At 39.9% G+C, this 23,909-nt stretch overlaps 1 protein-coding gene and 1 long non-coding RNA gene across 7 annotated transcripts in view; one reads left to right on the forward strand and one right to left on the reverse strand.

Annotated features, from left to right (window-relative positions):
- zeb2a (zinc finger E-box binding homeobox 2a) overlaps positions 1 to 10,005 on the reverse strand; it is a 50,335-nt gene extending 40,330 nt beyond the window's left edge. For 2 of the 6 annotated variants that reach the window (XM_042731177.1, XM_042731176.1), the window contains exons 1-2: positions 9,866 to 10,005; positions 8,442 to 8,572 (exon numbers count right to left, since the gene is read on the reverse strand). In XM_042731177.1, coding sequence (XP_042587111.1) covers positions 8,442 to 8,565 — 124 coding nt within the window. In that variant the 5' untranslated portion in view covers positions 8,566 to 8,572; positions 9,866 to 10,005. Of the gene's footprint in view, positions 1 to 8,441; positions 9,109 to 9,865 lie in introns of those variants that run through there. The other 4 variants (XM_042731174.1, XM_042731175.1, XM_042731172.1 and 1 more) reach the window with 4 other exon arrangements.
- A 197-nt stretch (positions 10,006 to 10,202) lies between these two features.
- Positions 10,203 to 13,895, forward strand: LOC122138477. The gene is made up of 2 exons (XR_006155608.1): positions 10,203 to 10,359; positions 13,410 to 13,895. It is a non-coding gene; the product is annotated as an uncharacterized LOC122138477 (long non-coding RNA).
- The last annotated feature ends 10,014 nt before the right edge of the window (positions 13,896 to 23,909 follow it).

The following is a 23,909-nucleotide window of genomic DNA, read 5'->3' on the forward strand; positions in this document are numbered from 1 at the left end:
TTGTGATGAAAGACCTACAAACAGGCCGCTACGGAGCGGAAAACTTTACTTTGAGCATTTGCCATGCACTTCTCTTCCTTTGGAGCCCATTCAGGTACAAAAAGTGACCTCTGAACACCAGAGCATGGGAGCCAGCCTTCACTTTCACTCCTGCACCCACTCTCACAAGTACCGAGCCAAAAAAAAAAAGTGTGTGTGTGTGGTGGTGGTGGTGGGGGGTTCGCTTTGCAGCGCCAGCACTAACCTTTTCAGCCTCGTCACGTCTTTGATGCCTGACGGACTACACAAAAGCACCTGCTCCATCCCCGGAGAGCTTCTTTGGTTCCCCCCGTACCAACCCCTGCTGACCTCACCGGCATTCCATGCCTTTGGGGGGCCCTTCCCATGGCTACCTCTTCCTCAGCTGCCCCCGGACCCTCCCGCAGCCTCCCCCTTCACCCCCCTAATCCCACAGTAAACACGGCAGGGCCGGCCTGTTTGGAGGATGCACGGGACTTCTCACAGAGCTGCAAGGAAAGGTGCACCACGGATAGGGCCTTGTTGCGTGGGAATGAGGGAGGAGAGGGTACAGCACCTCATTGAGATGCAAAAGGGTCACTGGCAGAGCGAAAACCTCATAAAGTGACAAAGGCCTCTCCAGGTTGATGTGTAGATGGCTAAAGTCTTTAATTAATGCAAATTTAGGATTTGTGCAATTAAATATTTTAAATCAATGCTGAAGTCCTGAATGCCGTAACAACTAAAAAAGTTGTGTGTTTTATAACTGGAGAGTTCACAGGTAAAATTTGAATCAATAAACAATTATTCAGTGTTTGCTCCAAGTTTTATCTTCGCCTTAACAAAACAACATTGTCATGGCTATTCGTGTCCATCTGCCTTTATGTGTGAGACATTAGAGAGAGAATAAAGGTTTGTGTGTGTGTGTGAAAGATCAACTAGTGGATTGACAGCTGTGAGCTTTTGTTTAACAAAAAGCACACAGCTGTTTTTTAATACAACATGATGAGAGGAATTTCCAATACTAGATACATCACATCCAAACTGAAGACATTGTAAAATAGAACTCTGAGCCATCAATAAGTATTCCTCACCAAACATGTAATAACTCACTGTCTCACACCTCAAGTATCACTATCCTTGCCTCCCTGTATGTTTGCACAAAAGCTGGTGTGTGAAGTGAATCAGCAGGCGGTGCCACCCTCGCACTACAAATGGTTTGCTCAGTCCTTCCCCTTTTCAATTTCCTGTGTACCTTCCCAAAGCATCATGTGACCCTTCCGACATCCCTAACACTCCCCTCCCCTCTCCTCCAAATGCTACCCGCCATACCCAGCCATCGCTGCTAGACAGCGCACTAATTGCAGACCAATTGCATGCCAGGCTACCACCATGATGAAGCTGGGAGGTGCTTGGAGGGGGAGGGGGGTGTGGCATGGCTTGCTCATTTGCGAGGATGGCTGAGGAAGGTGCCACACATGAATATTTCATTAGCTTTAATTGCTGAGGAACACTTTCTTTATGGCAGTCTCGCCAAAGAGGCCGCCGCTGGTAATAACGAGGCTTGGCCCATTGTAAAACTTGAAAAGCCAATGGCATTAAGACCTGTGATTTTGCCAGCCTGAAAAGGTGGGTTCAGTTGTACCATCTGGATCTGGGGCACACATGGCAATTCAATCCCACTACCGCCTAGTAATTGGAATACAAATAAGGACTGACATCATTCAGTTACAGTAGACCCTCAGGGCACCTTGTACATCAACATAAGGAAGTCTAGCATCATTCAGTCAGGTAATTGACAACAAGTAGAAACAGACCAAACCCTGCCTGCTTTTAAATTCTCAAATCTAAAATGTGACTAAAATTGCACACTCTGTGTTAAATAAACATTACTTCCCAAAACTTTGAACAGCTCAGATTCCCTATCAGGAATAAAGGCTCTGGTTGAAGTGTGCAAAAGAGCCAGTCTGTGCTAGTATCTCATTTGTAGCGACCAGAGGCTGCTTTGACGGGGCCATCAGATCCAATCCTCCTGAGTGCTAGCGCTTACACTAAGGAAGAGGATCATTTAGCTCAGGAATGTAAAGCACAGGACATCCTCCCTGATAAGGAGCAGGCATGCCTTTGCCCGAGGTTGTGGGCCAGGAGTTATCGACTTGAAAGGCAGCAAGTCAGCACTACACTCAGGCCTTGGCTTCTGTGAGCGGAGAGTCTCCTCATTACTTTAATTGCTAGACCTGCAACCCTCAAAAAAAGTTATGCCCTGTAATCTCCGATGAGAGCCCTGCTGGTGGACAGTCGGAGGAGCAGTAAAATGGAAAAGGCAAAGCTCGGCGACTGCTTTCAAAACCTCACCTCAGATAATGATAAGGTACGGCAGATTCAAGGAATGACAGAGAATGAGGTGCTACAAATGCTGCCTGTCTGTTCTACATGAGGCACAGAAGGAATGCTGTCAGGAGTAATTCCTCAGTACTATTCATTTCCTGAGGTAGCAGGTTGACATTTGCTTATGACAGTGCCCGCAGCCCCTCTGTCCCAAACAAGTGCTGGAAATGGCACATATCCCCCTTTCACACTTTGGAATCCACATCTGTGTCATAGGAAGATGTCAAAGCCCAACGACCAGTCCTTTTACTTTCACTTTTATGTCACAAATGGATGACTGAATAAGTATGTGTTTAGATAACAAGTCTGATGTAATTACAGCTATCGGCCCTTCCAACATAGACACGCATGTTTAGTCTGATCTCGGAGCAGTGCCTGTGACTGTGGGTCAGAATGAAAGAGGCCATTACACTCAAGCTAATCTCTGAGAGCAATCTATTCCAATTACTTAACCACAGTATCACAGGCCAACATCTCCACCCTCATCACAGCAAAGGGAATATATGCGCCGACAGACACAGCCTGTGTTTTCCTAGCAGCTCGGAGAGGGGAAACCTTCAAACGCAGATGACTGGCAGCAAGGCCGCAGCCCATGGACACAAACTCTTTGGGCCTGTAATATAGATCTGGCATTAGGGCGGGAGCATTGTCAACAGAGTGAGCTTTAAAGAGGCATTCACCCATACATGGGAGGTCTGGGTCCACAGATGTCATGACACCTTAATCCACCGATCCGTTATTGATTGTTCCATGTGGCTGTGACCTTGCCGGAGGTGTTCCACTAATCAAACGGGACATGTCCATGTGAGTGCGTACGGTGTACGTGTGGGGTTTGTGAGAGAGCATCCATATGTGTAGGCAAACATAAGTCAGACTTGAGGGAACAATTAACTGTGATTCCAAACTATCAAGAAGGGGTGAAAAATAGAGGGGTAAATTGCATGAAAAACAACTTTTATCAGAAGCTTATCAATTTTTATGTGAGTTACATTCACAAATACACACACACACACATTCATCCCAGTCGAGCTTAACCTCAGTCCCATTCATTATCACTGGGACTGTTGTTTCTGCTGCCTGCAGTGACATACCTCATTATTGACCTTGGTAAATCCTCGCTGTTTAGGCTAACGGCAATTCGGCGCCACAAAATGTCACAACGCTACTCTGCACTCACTCATGAAGAAAATGTGCACATGGTTAGTTAGGGGGAAGACGCACAACAAACTCTGTCAGTCACCTTGAACCGCAAACATACACGTTCACAGCTGAGCACCTTGAACAACATCAGATAACTTATAAAGTACAGCCACTGACTACGGAAACATTAAACACTATCTTGATCACCATGGCCGGTGTGGGTGTTTTTGGCACTCTTAGGCCAACTACCCACACCCAATGTAGCGATGGACTGCATAAAACAAGAGCTGTGGCATTTGAAGCTGTATCATCTAGTAGAGAGTGGGAGAGCAAGAAAAAAGAGGAGGGAACAGACTCACTACTGTGAATTGCCCATTCCGGTTAGTCACAAGTGACACAGGACTAACGAAGCCTCCGGTGGTGTTCTCCTGTCCCTCTTAGCGGTGACAGATGTTAGGAGAACAGAGTCAGATAAAGCTCTCTGCACTAGCTTGGAGGAAAAAAAATGGGGGATGGGCTTAACTTGGAATAAAAACACCATAGTTATGCCATGGTTAGACAGTTTCCTGCCACAAAGTATATAGGAATCTAAGCATCTCCTAGCAAATACTCAAAAATATCACAAGCTTCATGCTTTCGAATTGGCATGTACCAATGTACTTTTTGCATATGCTCCCGAGACAGCTCCTCTACCTTGAACCATCTAATCTCTCGCGTCCAGAGAAGAAGTTTGAGGCACACAATGGGGGCACGTCTCTACACTAATGTATGTTCTCTTGTCTTTGGAAGATAGCAGACTGCTTTAGCTTTAACCAGCCTCCCTGGGCCACCAGCATACAGCTTAATGCGATAATACGGCCGCCCGGTGAAGCATTAGGCCTTCTGCACCCCAGCAAACAAAGGACTCCCTCTTTCCAAGCAGGGTCCGTCCCCTCCCCAGTGTCCATAGGTGTTTGCTGAAGTAAATCGGCCTAAATCCTGCACAGCTTGGCCCAGCTGAAAGGGGAGGGGACTTGAATGAAGGTGTACAGATAATCTCCTTTTCTTACAAACAAAAAAAAAGTCGAGGGGGGAGGGAGCGAAACAGATAAAATTAAGAATTCATATCACATGGTGCATTTGAGTATTCTTATGTTCCCTCTCTCTCTCGGTATGCCTGTGGATTTGCATTTGTGATCCCTGACCTATTGAGGTACAGGGGGAAAAGCGAATGAAAGACTAACACAATAATGGATGTCTTGTCTGTCAGTGAAAAGGCACAGGCGTTTGGCCCCTGACTGGATGTTTTGTCTCACTTTGTGAAAGCGATGGACTGCTAGAAAGTGTCGGCCCTGAGAGTGGCATCTGTCCCGCCATCCATACAAATCCACAGATCTCTACAGACCAGCCTCTCGTTTCTCTTATCTGTATATCTGGGTCGTTGGCTTATCTTGAATATGGCAGATGTATGTCAACTTTAGGGGTGGGGGGAACAAAAATATAACCATAGGAAACTAGTCAAAATGAGTGAGCTAAAATTGAACATGTGATTTCGCTACAAAGTGACAACATAAACAACTAACACCTAACGTCTGTCACAACACTTTAAAAATGGATTCTGCATAGTCTGAAGCACTTGTGATATTTCTTTTGGGTCCATAAAACAATCTGCTGCTCGCCCCTCCATTCCACTGGCCCCCAGCTCCCATCCAATACACACACACTAACTTGTTTTCGCTCACTCAATTCTTGCTAACCTTATCAGTGTCTCTCTTTTTTTGTCTCTCAAAGTCCCTCCCTATTCTCTCTCTCTCTCTCTCGTCTGCTATTCAGCCATTAATAGTTCCAGACTGGCATCCAGTAACATTATCTAGCCATTAGTGCCCCCATCGGCTGGGGCAGTTGACCAGTGTGGGTAGTGTAACCAAGGGAGTTTAACAATCGCAAAGAGGCACCAAAGTTATGTCACTCTACCTCTATACCTCTAGCTCTAGATCATAATTTCCACCTTTTCTCTCCTCACTTGCTTGCTCTTGCTCTCCCTTTCTCCTTTCTCTCTTGTGCTCTTTTCATCTCTGGCTTTGGGATGCTGAAAGTGAGAGAGTGGCCTGGCGGCAGTGAAAGGGCTGAATTGTGATTAAGAAGGAGGAGAGGAGCTCCTTTTCTTTGTTCTGCCCTCGGGGGTGTTTACTGAGGGGGTGTGTGGTGGAGGAAGGAGAGAGGGAGTGAGGGAAGGAAAAAGAGAGAGAGAGAGAGAGAGAGGGAGAGAGAGAAGGAAAGGGGTTGGCTGAAACATGGCATAGCAGATATGAAAGGCATTCAGGTCAGCACAGATGATTGTACTGCTGGAGAGCTACTTGAGATTGGTGTGTACATGTGTTTTAGAGAGCGAGACCTCTGTTTGTAAATGATGTGAATCATTAATTGTGAGAATTGTTTTTTTTTTTTTTTTTTAAGATGTATTTAGTAGGAAGTGGTTAAAGAAGGAGGGTGAAAGGTATCTGCTGCAGCTGCATTCACAATGGCCCGGTTGTGCGTGCTACGTGCCAAAGACGGTACACTAGACACCCTGGTACTGCCGATTATAAGAGCATGCCAATGAGATGTCCCAATGACAAGCCATTGTCTTAGCGCTTTGTTTCAGTGAACCTGCTAGCCTCTTTATGGCATCCGAACAAATATCACACAATGTTCCTTTCATAGAAACAAGTGATTTAATCTGTTAACTGCTGTGACTCAATGCAGTGACTTCTCACAAAGGCTTCTGATCGTTTGTATTAGCAGCTCCAGCATCGGTTTCTAAACAAGCCAAAAAACAAGAATGAATCACAAAGAAATTTTAAAGTGACAGCTGTAGAGCACATCATAGACAAATTATGCCTAATAACAGGAAAAACCTGAGAGAAATTAAAAACTAATGCGACTGAGCATTACAACAAGCTTACAGTGATCAACAGAACCACGGTAATCTACAGAACGCTGCAACTTTATAGTCTTGCGCCTCTGACAGTTTTGTCAAGCTGGCCCTCACAGCTGGATGTGACGTGCTGTGAAAAAAAGGGGGAGGTCGGGGGTGTGGGAGGGTAAATGACAACCACAACACAACTGCAGCCAGAGAGCGGATCAAGTTTCACATAGGGCCTAATGTGACCTCCCATTGGGCCCTCAAAACAGCGGGGTGGAGCCGCACTGCAAGAGAATAGGACCTGAACTACAAACTATAAAAATACATTTTGATTCATTATTTAACAAATCTGTCATTTTAATATTCAGTAACCTGAGTAAAAATGTGTGTGTGTGTGTGTGTGTGTGTGTGTGTGTGTGTGTGTGTGTGTGTGTGTGTGTGTGTGTGTGTGTGTGTGTTTAAATAATTACTTTACTGCGTTAATGAGGCAATAACGTAAACAATCGAATGTATACATTCAGTAATAAATTGTAAAGGATCATTTAAAATAACAATAAAGTCAGCTGAATAATTTTACGGAATTACAGCTAAGCTTAAAAGTGCAGTTTTTCAGCTGAAAAGTATTATTAATATGTGTGTTTTATTTAGGCTATATTATTTACATTTATATTAGAATGGCCTGTTAAGACGATTCAAATTTACCCAACTCACGTCCCATACGACACTCGTCATCGCTCGATACATAAACTATTATTTATCTAGTTCTCCGCTTATTCTGCTCAAATACATTCTGTCATTAAAAAGAATAAAAAAGGATAGTGTCCCCAAAAGTTAAATAAGTGAGCAATAATGTTTTTGCTTTAGCAAATATTTTCAAACAACATCTGAAAATAATCTTAAACTCAGCATAATTTCTGTTTCAATCCGAAACAAGAGAATCACTGATTAACCGCCTCACTCATTTTTGCCCCTATTTGAAAATAAGTTTCAAACCATCGAGTTTATTTTTCGAGTTTAGTGTCATACTCTCCGCGACAGGCTACATTGATTTTTATAAAATCAATAGAGCGCATTTAATAAAGTATCGTGGTCAAACATTGCTAACAGAGTCCGGGAATATGTGTAAATGCTAATACCGAAATAACCAAAGCAATATTTACATTTATTTGCATAAAACACAGATTGAACAACATAATCAGATGTATTTTAAAAATATTACTGTTCCGTTTATAGCCTAATAAAAATATTTTCCTCTTACAAAAAAAATAAATAAAATATTTTTATCAATAAAAGAAAGACAGGACAGCGTGAGTGATAGCCTGAAGATGAGTTTGTTTTTCTTTGTGTCTAAAATGCTCCTCAGGCCACTAAGTACTATGGAACCAGGACTTTTCTGTTAGCCTTTTTCCCCCATAGGATTCCAACAAAAACATTAGTCACTTAATTTTGCTTCAATTATGCCTTCAACACAAACCAAAAGTCATGTGTTCAATAAGTCATAACACTTGTGACTACTTATAAATTAAGAAAGTGACGAAAAGTGCCCCAACACATAACCTGTAACCGCACAGCAGTACTTCACTCCTTTACAACTTCAGCAAAGACAGAAGTCCATAACAAGTATAACTGTACAACTTTTCCAAATCTGATACAACTCAAAACAACTTTCTTAAGCATTTAAAGGTATTTTAGAGCCATATTGTGTCCAGCAGAAGACACGCGAGCGCGCACGCACTCACACATAGCTACATAACGGTTTTGTGCTGTGAGATAATAGACGCTCACATCTGAACTCTCCCTCTAACTCTTACTCTATTACAACTTAAACATTTCCACGGCAATGAAAACACTTTAAACCGGTAGACTTCTACCTTAAGCACACAAGAGAATAGTTTACACTGTCGCTGAGTTTTCCGCACTCTTCTGTACAGCGCTTCGTTTGACAACGCACAATCTCACCCAAATCCAACTGTGTTTTAAAGACGCGAGAACAAGCAAGAGTTCGGTTTTTCGCCATAAGTCACGTTCTTACCGTTCTTTCTCCTCGGGTTGGCCTGTTTTCTCCTCTTACACCGGGGACCCTCCGCCATGATCTCCTGCTTCATTGATAAGAGTGGGTCAGATGGCAGCAGTCCGCATGGGCTCCGCTCCTTCATCCAAGATCTAGCAACCAACACACACACGGCAACAATTGGACTCTCAGGGCAGGAAGGAGGATGTGTGTCGCTCACAGGAGAGCAAATGATATCTGGGGGGTAGAGTGACTGAGAAGTCCGAATGAAGTTATCCAGGAGGGTTTGTTTAGAGGGACCGTGAGCGTCCTGCGCGTCGTCTGATCTTTTGAAGTGTGTGTATGTGTGTGTGAGTGTGATCGGACAGCAGCGCGTGAGTGCGCGAATGAAGGGGGACGGACACACCGACACCTTCAAGTCACCATAAACCATGTGCTGTGCGTATAGAGCATTTCACAGAATGAGATGCAATTAAAGTTTTCAGCAACTTGTGTTTAGTGAAATTGCTTTATGTAGTTTGATATGTCCCCCCCTCTGTCAGCTTTAAGTTATAGGCATCTAATCTTGTGGGCTACTTTGTAAGTCTGCTAGATGTAAATATTGGCTTCGTAATTTCTGTTGCCTGACTTAGGCTATGCCTGACCGAATTTCATTTAGTATATTTAGTTTTGCTCGGAATTGTCATTAAAATCCCGTTAATGGTTTAAAATAAAAAGATAAACCTTATTTATTAAGAATTATTTGGTAATATTTTCCTTTTAAAAAATGTTATTTTTATTTTTTATTTTTTTAGGAAAAAAAAAGTAACCTAACCAAAACATGCTACGTGTACACTCTTCTAATAACTGCTTATAATAAATCGTACATTTGAAATCTTTAATTGTCAGCTTATCTAATGTAGCTAATAAAACCTGCAGTATGTGCAGGCGAATCCTCAAAAATAACACACGGAATTCAAACATGATAGACAAACAAATAAAAAGCTACATTACCCTTTCATCACAGCAAATGTAAGTCTTGGAAAATTTGTGGATGCTGATGACAAAATTAAAATGATTATTATTATTTTTTTTTAGCTTATTTTTGCAGTTAAATAGGTTTTAAATATTTAAACTAAAAGTCGTGTACCTAACATCTAAAAGACTGAAGAGATGCGGATCAGAAAAGGGGTTCTTATGTTGTTGTCTAACGGGAAAGCATCCTTTTATGAGAGACGCGTAAACATGCACTAACAAATTTAGCGAGCGACATCATCATCATCATCACCCCTGCATGAAGCTGCCGGTGTGTCAGCATCCGTGAGGCGCGCGCACCTTTCTCACCTGCGCCAGCTGAAGCCAAGTTGATTGCAATCTCGTTTTCGGGAGGGGGATCAAAAAAGTCAAATAGGGTGTATAAAAAGCATCCACAAGGACTCAAGCACAGACGAAACAGGCTCACCTACCCGATTCTATATGAAAATTCCCCAAAGTGCCGGTTAGAGGGGAGGCAAACGCCACAGAGATGTTTGGAGCGCTGAGGAGGACTCTGCTCTATAATGAGGGACCGTTATTCCTGATGGACAGGTTTGGACTGATCTCTGTGAGCCACAACACGGAACAAACCTGAGGACGCACTGACGTGTTCCGCCTCTTCAGATGACATTTCTGCGCTCTCTCTTTTACTTTTGCGCTCAGAGACTCTGACACACACGCCACCTATCTTTACACGGCGGGATAGATGGAGAAACACTGAGGTCGTCTGATGAGCCACATCAGGTGCTCGCGCCTGTCGTTCTGCAACACAGGTGGAATTTTGGAAAGGTGAGGCGGTGGACATTCAATTCTGTAAGCGGAACAGAGCAAGAATGGTTACAACTCTAGCATCGACAGCTTGTTCTTAAGGAAGAGGAGCAGAAAAGATGCAGGACAGGCTGCCAGTGCTGCAGTGATCTGACAGGTAGCTCACCTGTGTGTGGTGTGTGCGTGCGCGCGCTCTTTCACCTGGCATTTCATTGTCTTGCGCGGTGATGTTTGTTGTATATTTGCACGCGTATGGGTTTTATGTGATTCACTGTATAAAATGCGGGCTGTTCACGGGCTCCAGGGTGCACAGTGCAATTAAAAGTGATAGTGTGACATTATGTTACATATTTCAAGTCATTGCAGCAGGCGATCAAGAATCATTTATTTACACCAAAATCTAAGCTATTACAAGAAATCTCGATTTTTTTTTTCAAACGTTCTCCCCCTTTCCTCAGCTGTCTTTAGCACTTAATCTTTCATTTTAATACAACACTCAGAGATTTATTAAAGGCACTCTGATTGGTACAGTGTGAAGAAATTTACCCTCCCTAAATTCATGCATTTTTTTTTTGTATGGATTGCTAATTGACCAATAAAATGTCAGTGCTGTTTGATGTACTTATTAAAGACCAATTGGATTTCACTGGAGGCGTTTATATTAATCGACGCATTTTAGAAATTGCTTGAGCATTGCGCACTTTTTTGGAAATCCCTCTTCGCTCATGACGCCTATTATAATAATAATAATAACAACAGTAGTAATGATAATAATAATGTTAATATTAATAATAATACGTATTTTATTTTTAATAAATTGATAATATAATATTCAAAACTCCTTTTTGTCCATAAAACATGGGAACACTAGACGCTGATTTCACTCTTTTTCCCTCTCCATGCACCTTTTTGTTTTTAATTAATTTTTTTATGAATGTGTGTTTGTGCCTCTGTAGAGTGTGGCGTGAAATAGTCGAAAGAATAAAACCCTAACCTATAAATGTATTTGTGTCGATTATTATTATTTAATTTATTATTATTAGTATTATTAATAATAATAATAATAATAATAATCATACTTTTTATTATTATTTATTTATTTATTTATTTAATTATTTATTTTTGTATTCTGAGACACTATGACCTATTTTCTGGAGAAGTAAACGAAAGAATCGAGTGTAACAAGGACGGTGCTCAGCTAACCGTTCTGTGTGTGCTGTTGTGTCAATTGGCAGCAGAAGTTCTGCTGTATTACTCATTCACTTTGACTGGAATCAGCTCCCCTCGCGAGATTTCTCACTAATACATTTCGAGGATAAAACGGCATATATTCAATTCCTGATTCTCCAACTGCCATTCACAATGATAGAAACCAACGTGACCTCATATTCTTACGTTTCACCCACATACTTCTGTTCCCAGATGATCCCTTTGTCTCATTTATAACAAGATTTCTCTGCTCTCTTCATCGTTTGCCCTGAATTTTGTTTTGTTAAATTGTTAGGACTTAATCATTACTGCTAGTTAGATATTTGTTTTGGCATCACTGAAAAAAAAAAATGCAGGAATGTTTAAAAAAATGCAATTCTGTCAATTATTTATCAAGTGTGAAATGGCTGAAAAAAAAAATAAAATAGCATTAACCACTGACAAGCCAGTGAACTTTGAGAACAAATCAAACTATCACAGCATTTCCTGAGAGCAAAACTTCCTGTTGCATCATCAGTCTGGGGGAGTTTACTGTTTTCACAAAACTTGAGAGCAGAGAATGAAATCCTGTCTTCACTCAATACAGCTTTACCAACAATGTTTGACAGGACTTTAGAGACCACTATCATTGATCTTTCGGATGGAAAAAGTCAAGGGAAAGGCCGGACGGTCTGAGTCTTTTCCAGTACTGAACAACAAGTTAGGCCTGATTTTGCCACAAAACACAGAACATAGACTGCTGACAAAATACCTGTGGGCGTAGGATGGAAAGAGGGAAGTTCTGCCTCGTCATCTGCAGTGCCATTAGCCCCTCACGTAGACGAGAGTGACACTGTTTAGTCTAGGCAAAGTTAGTTTAAAATCAGCAAATTCTTGGAAATATAAAAGAGAACTGAGAGAATGAGTCAACAAAAACCTGAGGAAAGGTTTACCATACTGTGACCACGTGAGCTCCTAGTCACCTCCCCAACAAACCAACACACACACATACACATACATACTGTTGCCTAAGTACATCTTGCAACATTGCAAGAGACACAATCTCTGTATAAACTACCCACCAGGGTGAGACACTGGAGAAAGTGAGAGAAAAAAAAAGTTTTTCCACCGTAAACAATTTTTGCATTTTATTAATATTGCATGTGTTGCAGTCTGACACCGTCATAAGAAGGTCAACTACTTTGGAATTACTGACTAAAACTTTCTTCAAACTACTTTCATGACACCTATGATGTAGCTCTGTCCCATATTTTAATTGTCAACACTTTCGCTCCATCAAGCTGCACCCGTTCCACCCCCTCTGCGTCTGGGCCGCTCTACGTCTCAGGACAATGGATGTCTGCATGTGGCGAGGGTCTTGCCTGACCTATTGTCAGTTTAGCATGGGGAGACTCTAGGTGCAGGTCAAATGAGACGGGGGCCCTTGATGTGCATGCAGACGGACACAAACATCCCTCCCCTGCGTCCCACAAGCATGACCTAATCCAGCTACAGCCGCTGTCAACATAAACACATGACTAATCGCAGTGCATCTATGGCAATAATACCGGTCTAAATGGAAAAGAGAAGAGTGGGGGAGCACTGTGGCCTAATCCTGAGGGGGGAAAAGTACAGATTAATAATAGACCTTGGAAATATAACACTATTTTGGGGAGGGGAGGTCAGGGCTTGGTTTCACCTAAAACTGAGTGAGTGATATGTAGGGGCATATGGTTGCTCTATCAGCTTACAAAATAAAGGAGGATTAGTGCTTTTGGACGAGGTTCTGTGATGTGATTACACTTGTGTCTTAGAAAAGACTTGTGTTTAGGGGCTATTAATTGTGTAACGATCTTGACCGAGGCTTATAAGTCATTCTAACATCAAGTCTTGTGCTAAAACGACTTCAGGGTCTAATTTTTGTATTGAAATGTGAGTGCATTATGTCTATATGCAATTTTTTATACTGTGGTTTGTTGAGCTGAACATAACGCAGACTCTTCATTCAAAATCTTACAGTGTACAGCAGGACTGTGACCTCCTGACCCTCTCTGAGAGACATCAGGACTGCACAGATGGGAGGCACACCTTAGACCCTGTATGATTCACTTTCGTTCTGATTACTGCTTTAATATGGTGCAACAGCTCTTTTCCTGACCAGGTTCCTGTTTAGAGGCCTTCCTGTAAATGTCATGTGTTTCCATGAATAAATCAGACTTTATGACTACACAATTGCAGCATTTCTATGTGCTAGCACTTGCTTTGTGTAACTTAATTGTACAGTCAATACGTTTGCTTTCAGTTTTAAATTACCAGAACAATATAATATAATATATATATGTGTGTGTGTGTGTGTGTGTGTGTGTGTGTAAGAGAAAGAACAGTATCTATGAGAACAGTACTTTTTTGGTTTTAGTGGCTTGATGGGAAATGTATAGAAACTAGTGCTATTAAATGATTAATCGTGATTAATTGCATTCAAAATAAAAGTTTTTGCTTACATAATATATGTGTGTACTGTGTATATTTATGATGTATGTATAAATACACACACATGCATGTATATATTTCAGAAAAATGCTATGTTTACTTATTAAATATATTTATATATAATATAATATGTAAATACATGTAAATATTTTCAAAATATATACTGTATGTGTAAGCATTTATATATACATAACAAATATACACAGTGCATTCACATATATTATGTAAACAAAATTTTTTTTGGATGCGATTAATCGCAATTAATCATTTGACAGCACTAATAGAAACCTGTTTCCACCTTAAAGTAAAAAAAAAAAAAAAAAAAAATAGATAATTGTGAGATATGGAAATTAAGTTGCAATAACTAGACATATTCGCAAATTATAAGACATAATTTCACATTCCGACATACTGTGAATTTATAAAGCCAATTGTGAGAATCAAAGTTGCAGTTATAAAATTAAAACTCACACTGTGTGATATAAAATCATAATTAAGAGATATAAAGTCATAATTTTGAGAATAAAGTCACATTTGTGAGATTTTTTTTTTTTTTTTTCTTCTTACTCTACAAGGTCAAAATGGGCATCCATATTGATATCAGATATTTCTGGCATGATCTGACGTCATATTCCCACAACAACGTTCATGCTTCATACAAATAAGCAAATACTGTACTGAACAGGATCATTAAAATACCATTATGTATTTTACTCTTAGTGCTTGTTATGTTTTTACCCATAGAGCCTCAGATTTAGACCCCCCACAGCCTACCGGATTTGGACCCCCCAGCACGCACAGGAATATGATGTAGTGGGTTAAGCCAAATGATACATTTTACTTGCCTGTGCCCCACTATATGATCGCTGTAATTCCACCCATCCATCTATCCCACCATCCTTCCTCCTCTAATACATCTTCAGATTAAGGTAGACCAAATGTCACCACTGGAGATTACCGTACCTAGTAAGTTATTAACATTTATGGCCCATGGAAGGATTAGTATACCTAGCTGGCTATTAGAGTCAGAGGTCCAGCGAGCGAGTCGGTGACTAATGTGAGTGTCACAAGCAAATGCAGTGCAGTCTGGGCTGAAACCCAAACTTCAACACCTGTCAGGAGTCAAGGGTGTTTGCTGTGCCTCTACACACCTGTTGTGGGTCTATCAAACCGTGAGGCCCGCGTGATTTGTGCCAGGTGGTGACATTCAGATGCACGTTTACACACACACATACACACACACACACACGTATGCGTGCAGACACACATACGCACATGCACAATCATGAGCTCCCTGATAGGATGCCTAACATAAGCTGTATCAGTAAATCCCTGCCACAACACACCTACGCTCGATTTTTCTTGGCAGATGATGTCATTGGAACAAGACAACTCATTTTTGAGCCAAGAAATGGTTACTTTTAAAAAATGAGAATATAGAAATGATCTAATAAACCAAACCTAAAAATTTTTAAATATTGATTTTAATGCTCCATGTGTAAATACAAACTAAAATGATAATCTTTTTAATATATGATGATAAATAAATTTTCTAAATTGAATAAAAATACATTGTAAATCTGGTAAATAAAGAAAAAAATCAAAATGCAATTAGGTGGGTAAATGTTTTGTTGCCTAAAATGGAAAATATGGATAATGCACAAAGTGCAAGTTACAACAAGAAGACACATACTACAGACCACAAGTTGGGCAGTCTAGACGCAAGATACCACAAGGTCTTCTGACTGAGCTGTAGAATAGTCATCAGTGCTGGAGTAGTTAAGCAGGTTGTGCTCCTTCTTGGTGACTCAAAGGCTGACAATGCTGACATGAACCGTGGCAGTAATGTAGTCATTTTAGCTATAAAGGATTGTCTGAAAGTATAAGATTATGATATATAGGATATTTACCATGAAATATCTAATACACAAAGACAATATTGCTTATAAATCAAATAATTGCAGTTAATAATATGCTGAATAAAATTTTAATTCGAAAAACTCAACTGATGTGTTTTACTGACCTTTAGTCCTGATTGCAGGAATTCATTCACAACTGGACATCTCTGGGACATGGTTGTTTTATTTTCCATATAACTAAAATTGAATCTGATAATTATGTCATGGAAATACAGGTAATATTTAAACCAGTTTCTGTTTTGAAAAGAAAAAATAATAATCCAATTTTAAATATTTTTAATGGCACAGTGTAATCTATTAGTGTTCACCTCAATGAGTCACTCCTTGCTCATCATTGTTCAGAAAGAGAGATGGGAGTTTTCTGTTCTCTTCATTTTGACAAACAAGAATAGTGATGTGAGGGGGAGCCACACAAGCAGCAACAGTCTGCAAAATTCAGTTTCCAAGTCGAAAGTTTTTTACTTCTCAAATAGCATTGGTACAAGAGTAAGAAGCTTTATAATTTATTAAAATAATAATAATAATAATAATAATTCATTGAAATTTTTTTTTTTTCATTTATTAAAAATAAATATAATAAAGATACTAAACAAATATGATAAAATCACCAACTAATGACTAAATAATATTTGTATTAAGATAAAAAAGAGGAAAACATATAATTAGTTGTGCAAAGAGAAAAACACAATTGTGCAAAACAGCAGGAAGTATAGAAAAAAATTTTAACCTATAGCAAGAGTTCTTGAGTAAAGGTAAATGAATCTAAGTACTGAAGTGTGCTACAAAGGTCATGATTATGTGGAAAAGGTAATGAAACCTCTTACTGGAAAATATGCAATGGTAGCTGATACAGCTGAACAGACTGTTTAATTGTAAAGAATCTGTAACTTATAATTGCATTGAAATGCCCATGAGCTTGAGCAGGGTTCAACAGTCTTTTTGACAGCTAGTTTCATTTATTGTTTTTTTTTTTCTTTTTTTTCTTGCAATTGCTGTGCTATTTCAAAAATAAAAGGGTAGATAAGAAATACCTAAAATAAATCATTTAATAAAACAAGCATATTTTGTTTTAACATCTTTTCTTGTGTTCATCATTCATTTACCGATGTTTACCCTTTTGTGTCTCCATGGCTTCTGACCAATGAGCTATTAATTAGAACAATGACTGATTTTGAGAAGAAATGATTGGTTTTTACATCTGTCTGCAATTATACTGGAATGTAAGAAAATACTAAGTAACATCAGTTTTGCTTTCATAATTTGCAATGTGACAACGCATATCAAAACTCAATGCAAAAGTGAAAAAAGAGGAACATGATCCATCTTTGAAAAGATTCTTTGAATAAAAGTTACAGTTACTTGTTGCCAACCTCAGGGGAAGTTATTATGAATAGGTTGAGAAATTAACACTCATTTCAAATTCATATTTGAAAGCTATTTCTCTTTTAAGATCAACTAATTAAGAGCAAATAATTATAAACCAGACAACAAATTTGCCTCCGGCACGACTGACTGCTAAACCTGCGCTAATGAAGTTTAGTTCATGTTGTTGTCAGTTAGAGGACAGAGGTAAAGACAGTTGAGAGAGGAAATATTCAAGTAATATCACTTGAAGTGACACAGAAGCCACAATGAGCTCAGAATCGTAATCAATGGTGCCCAGAGTGATGTGTCGAGCTCCTGTCAGGCAGACAAAGAGACAGGCTGTCAGGTCAGGGCTAAATTTACTCTTGAGCTGGTCTCTGGTGTTTCCTCAGGCCTGTCATAGCTGCCCTCAGGTTTGCCGATAAAGAAGGCCGGATACTCAAGTGTCTTGACAAGTCTGACAAAGGATAGAAACTGTAGGTTGGAGCGTGTGTGTGTGTATGTGTGGACAGAGTTGGTGTGCAGTGTCCCTGAGCTCGAGAGAAGAATGATACAGGAAATCTGCTCTCTCCAGATGTACTGAAAGAGCATGGAAAGCCATTTGTCCTTCTGAACATACATTTAAAAAGCTCACATATTTCCAAGAACTGCTGAGACTGTAAGCACCTGTGATCGATACAAGCACACCACTTGATTATCTCCAGACTTAATTGTTGTTGTTTAAAAGGATAGTCCACCCAAACATGACATTTCTGCCATCATTTATTCACCCTCATGTGGTTCCAAACCAGCATGACTTTCCTTTATTTTGTTGAACAAAATTCTATTCACCATGGTTAATTTTGTCTATACAATGAAAGTCAATGGGGTCCAATGTTGTTTCATCGACCCCATCCTTCAAAATGTCTTATTTTGTGTTCTACAGAAGAAAGAATGTCAGGTTTGAATACAGGTTTGGAACGACATGAGGGTCAATAAATGATGACAGCGTTTTGATCTCTAAGATACAAAACACTTTATGCAAGTGAACGAGGACAAAAGCTACTAGGTAAGATACACTGAAGAAGTTACACTGAAAATACAACACATAGTAGCGTTGCGTTATAAATTCCAGTATTATGGGTTGTTTTAATAGACATTGGCATAAGCCATAGAAGCCCAAATTTGGCCTGTGATGACCTTTGATTTGACCTAACATACTAGATCATAAGAGTGGAGGAAAAAAAAAAGGGGGGGGGGTGTATGGGGAATGCCATTGAAGGAAAGTTTCATTTCTAATTTCTAATTTTGTTTCACATTTTCTTATTTTGTTTTATTTTTGCATTGAAATAGAGAATATAAATGAATATATGTGTATATGTATATATGTATGTATAAAGACATTTAACCCATGCAAAGTGCGCACACACACACCATGACTACACAACTGGAGCAGTGGGCAGCCATTTATGCTGCAGTGCCCAGGGAGCTCAGTCATGGTATTGCCAGCCCAAGACGCGAACCCACAACCTTAAGGTTAGGAGTCAAACTCTCTAACCATTAGGCCATGACTTTATTTATTTATTTACATTTATTTATTGAATTAAATATAATATGTTACCCTGGACCACAAAACCAGTCTTAAGTAGCACCGGTATATTTGTAGCAATAGCCAAAAAATACACTGTATAGGTCAAAATTATTGATTTTTAATTTATGCAAATATCAACATTTATGCAAGTATTTAGTAAAGATCATGTTACATGAAGATATTTTGTAAATTTCCTATTACCATAAATATATTAAAACATAATTTTCGATTAGTAAGATGCATGGCTAAGGACTTAATTTGGACAACTTTAAGTGCGATTTTCTCAATAATTTATTTTTTTATTTTTTATTTTTTGTATTTTTTTTGCACCCACAGATTCCAGATTTTCAAATAGTTGTATCTCGGCCAAATATTATCCTATCCTAACAAATCATACATCTGTGGAAAGTTTATTTATTCAGCTTTCAGATATATAAATCTAATTTTCCAAAAATTATGAGTGGCTTTGTGGTCCAGGGTCACATATAGTTGGATGTACTGCAAAATTTACTTTCGACCCACAGCCCTCAATCAAGACTGAAATTTGTCCCTTCGTAATAAAAAATGTGGGCACCTCTGGTGTTAGCCATATTCTTTTACAGTCAGTTTTCTCTTTCAGGTCAACTACTATCATGGTAATGTAACAGTTTGAAAAAAAAAAAAAATCCTGCTGAACAAGTTAGTTAAAGATGGCATGTTTATAGCTGGCCACTTGAATAATTACACGTGGTTTAAATGGAAAAGCATTTGAATGTAACCCTACAGTATCACCCCACTTGAGTACTAACTACCTCAGCCAAACCAGTAGTTCATATACATGAGCACCTTATGATCTAAACACATTGGCCATAAACGAAATGCATCTGGAAGTAAACAAGCAATTCAAAGGTGACATAAGTTCAAATGTGACTTCCCCTATGATTTTCTTTGTCACATACTTCTTCCTTTCCTTCTCTTTCTGTGCCACATGTGCCCGTATATGACCCTATAACTTCAGTGTGCTTTTGCCCTGTGTTGGACCTTTAATCGGTGCTCAGGAAACAGCAGAACTAATCTTCGAGGGAAACAGCGAGGTGAAGTCTGGTGAGCAGAAGAGGGAAGTCTGCAGGAAGTGACCAGCCTCTGATTACTGTACACACGGTTGTCACGGCCATCATCACCTCCCCCGCTACACTTAGAGTGTGTTTTGTGCACAGTTACCTTCTCCATTTCGTACCCTCTCTATGTGTGTTTGTGTGAAAGAAAGCTTTTGCTTTGTTGCTTGAGACTTACTGGTATAAAAAATATAATTAAAGGTTATTTGGAGTACTATTTGTGCACAATGCACATTTCTTAATATTATTAAAATGTGTTTTATTGTCACTATTGAAGATGATTGTATGATTTCTGAATAATATTGGTCTTTAAATGCAAAATATTTAAATTACAGGAGGTATACTTGCAATAGTTCCACTTTAGTATATCTTAAGTTGAACTTCTGTGCAATTAAAGTACATTATGTGTTCCAGTTTAGCAGACTTCAAATATACTGTACCAGTTTAGTATAATAAAAGTACAATTGCAGGATATTTTTATTAAGTACATAAATATGTAAATGTATTTAAATTTTGGAATTGTATATACAATTTGGAGTAGACTTAGCATGAAATAAATGTATTTCAAATACATTTTAGTATATTTATTTTCCAATAGGGACCCCTTTAATCTAGCAAGCTGCGAATAATATTTGGCACATTACCATATATTTAAAAAAAAAAAAAAAAACATGTATAGCTGCCTATTGATTTATTTATTGTATTTTAACATTTTTGCACGTCAAAGTAAGTTTGTCAGAGAAAAAAGTATTTTATAACTATTAGATTGTGTTTTATTAATGTCTACACCTACACCAACCCTAAACCTACCCCTTACAATAGTGAAAAAAAATAGTAATTATTGTTGTACAGTGTGACAAAAAATATGCTGTATTGATGTGAGCATGCCCAGCAGCACCAAACGTATCCCTTCTAGCCTTAACCGTACATTGTGTGACGCTTTGAGGTATATACAGTGTGTATATATATATAAACACAATAATATAATATTCATATAAATAATGTAACAAAGCTCATACATTGGGAAGAAGGAGGCGGGAACCAGTGAACATTTAAACAAAAACTTTAATAATAAAATAAACACAAAATAGTGCGACAGCCCCTCACGGACGACTGTCGAGCACAAACAGAACCAAAACACAAAATAAAATCCAGGCCTGGTCGAGACCGGTGAGTGGCGCAGGTGTCACGTATTAACATCAACTCCACCGACCTCGCTCCGTTCCCATGGATATCGGCCCCGCTCCTCTCATCACATACCCCCAATGCCCTTTGCAGGTCGGGGGGGTACTCACGAGACATACAATCCCCCTCCCCCCACCGGGGGAGCCGATCACGGCAGCCGCGGTGTACCTGGGGGTAAGGACAGACAGATGAGGTGAGACAAAAGGAGATGGAAGGATGAGGAGAGACAGAGATAAGAGAGGGGAGAGAGGAAAAAATAAATAAAAATTATTGTTCCGGTTCCCAGACATACTAGCTGGGTAAAGTCCACCAGCTGGGTAAACTCTTCCACGATGACTGGAGGTGGCACTGGATATCCCTCGGTGGATGGTACGACACTCCTCCGCCGCCCAGTGAACAGCAACGGCTCCTCCAGGTTCGGGCAGCCGGCAGGAGCCACCCGTTCCCTGCTCCTCCCCATCATGGTGGATGGCATCAGGCTCCAGCCTCAGGCGAACGGCGGTGACGACTTTGCTCCATCGAGGACGGCAGCCGTCCCTCCATATCCCAGGCGGCCGGCAGCGAGTTTGTCCACCCCCCCTCCCCCGCAAATCACTCTAGCCCACCGCCTCGAGTGTCCATGGCGCAGGCTGCCCCGCCATGCTCGATGGCACCGTGGATTAACCACAGCAGTGAGGGATCTCCGGCAGTGCGTCGCTCCTTCCTCCTGGGTTTCGGCACCAATCTAACAAAGTTCGTAGGTCAGGAAGAAGGAGGCGGGAACCGGCGAACATTTAAACAAAAACTTTAATAATAAAATAAACACAAAATAGCGTGATAGCCCCTCACGGATGACTGTTTTGCACAAACAGAACCAAAACACAAAATCCAGGCCTGGTCCTCTCTCGTCTTTCACTGTCGTCACTCCTCCTTTTATCCTCCCGGAGCTCCTCTGTGGGACTCGAGATCTGTGAGTGGCGCAGGTGTCATGCATTAACATCAACTCCACCGGCCTCGCTCCATTCCCACGGCTCTCGGCCCCGCCCCTCTGGTCACAAATAATTTTTACACAATTATAACAAAATAACAAAATAGCAGATGTCCTGAAATAATTACCCATCTCATTTCTTATTGGCCTACATATTTAAAATCAAAAGTGAGACAGCTTACCCCATTCCCTCATACTTTCATTTATTCTCTTCAGTAGAATCGCATTATTGATTATGAACTGCAAAATGTACTGTAGTAAAGTAACCACATATGAATACTAACCAGAGATTAATGCAATGCGTCTGTGACTTATTTTCTACATCGCGTTTTATGGTAATATTAACGTGTACCTATTATTCCTTTCTAAGAAATCTATTGACATGTTCGAGCTTTAAAACAGAGAATGTTTTAATAGGTCTCTTATTTTTTACTATCCATTCACTGCAACAAATGCGGGACATCAGGCCCTTTATCTGTTTATTCAGTTGTCATGTTCATATGTTAACTGTAAATATATCTAAGAGTGGCAAAGAAAATCCTGTCGAAACCATTAGAAAAACAACACAACAGAAAAGGCACTGCCTTGATGAAATGTCAGCTCTTTTGTAAAGCACACCGACTGCCACAACAAGGAGAGGATGCATGTTTGATCCCTCCCGCTGTTGTCTGAAGCACCACAGACGCAGAAAGATGTAGACAGCTAGAGACTGAAAGACTGCGAGAGAGGCCGCAGAGAGGATTAGGTTTACCTGTGAGGGGCCTGTCAGGTAGATTTAGCAGCAGAGATGATAAGCGAGGGAGTGTGTAGGAGGACGAAAGCGGGAATGAATGAGCGTTTCACAGCGCTGTCGGGCAGACAGAAGAATAAGACACTATTTCTATCACAACATCAGGTTAGTCTGTCAGAGAGGAGTTTGACCGAGTTAAACAGGATGTCACGTTATCAGGGACTGCTAAAGGGAGTGAGGGAGAGCGAGAGGGAAGAGGAAAGATAGTTATGCACTTGAAACTGACCAGAGCCACAGCCGCTGGCTCAGAGCACCATGGGAAGAGGTTAGAAGTGATAAGCTAATAATGTTCGGTTTACAGCAATGCTCCTAAATATTCCTTAAAAAATGCTACACTATCATGAGAAAAGAGCAACTGAAATGATTACATGTGAAGTTATTATGTCGGTTGGCTTCATAGGCAATTTATTTATGGGGGCTTCAGTCTTCCTGTTTTTCTTCTGTGTTTATGTGATTTCCCTTATTCAAGCAACTGCAGTAACTTTTCTTTTTTGGGATATTTCACTTTGAATTCTTCCTTGATACACTTGACAAGTGAATGATCACTTGTTAACTTTCAAAAGTTTGGAGCCTGTAAGATGTATCTGAAATAATAAGTCTCTTACGCTCACCAAAACTGCATTTATGCATCATATAATTCATGTAATTTACTGCTGTGATGTCAAAGCTGAACTCACCATCATGTCTCTCAACATGTTTTGTTGTTCCAAAACCATTTGCTGTCAAATATCCTTGGGAACACACATAAAACATTTGCAAATATTAAAACATAAATTTTCTTTAGCAACCATGGGTTATGAAGCAACAAAATACCCTGTATTCAAAGTCTTCTGAAGCCATGTCACAGCTTTATGTGATTTATAGAACACAATTGTTAAGTTCATTTTAAGTTACTGTTCCTGACACCTAAATAAATAAATATCGCAATAACCTGAAGATTTGTCCTTATGATACAACCTTTGTTAACTTTGCTAATTAAATTACTAGACTTCTACTTGCTTCGGGTCTGGACTTAAGTCACTGGCAGTCTGAGATTTACTTAACTAAGTTGACAAATACGCAACCTTCAGTAATTCAACAAATTTTAGAAATTGTGGTTTTCCAGTGCAACCACAAATATGTAACATTTGTTGGCTTGG

This window comes from Cyprinus carpio, chromosome B9 (genome assembly GCF_018340385.1).
Source record: "Cyprinus carpio isolate SPL01 chromosome B9, ASM1834038v1, whole genome shotgun sequence".
NCBI classification, from domain to species: Eukaryota; Metazoa; Chordata; class Actinopteri; order Cypriniformes; family Cyprinidae; genus Cyprinus; species Cyprinus carpio.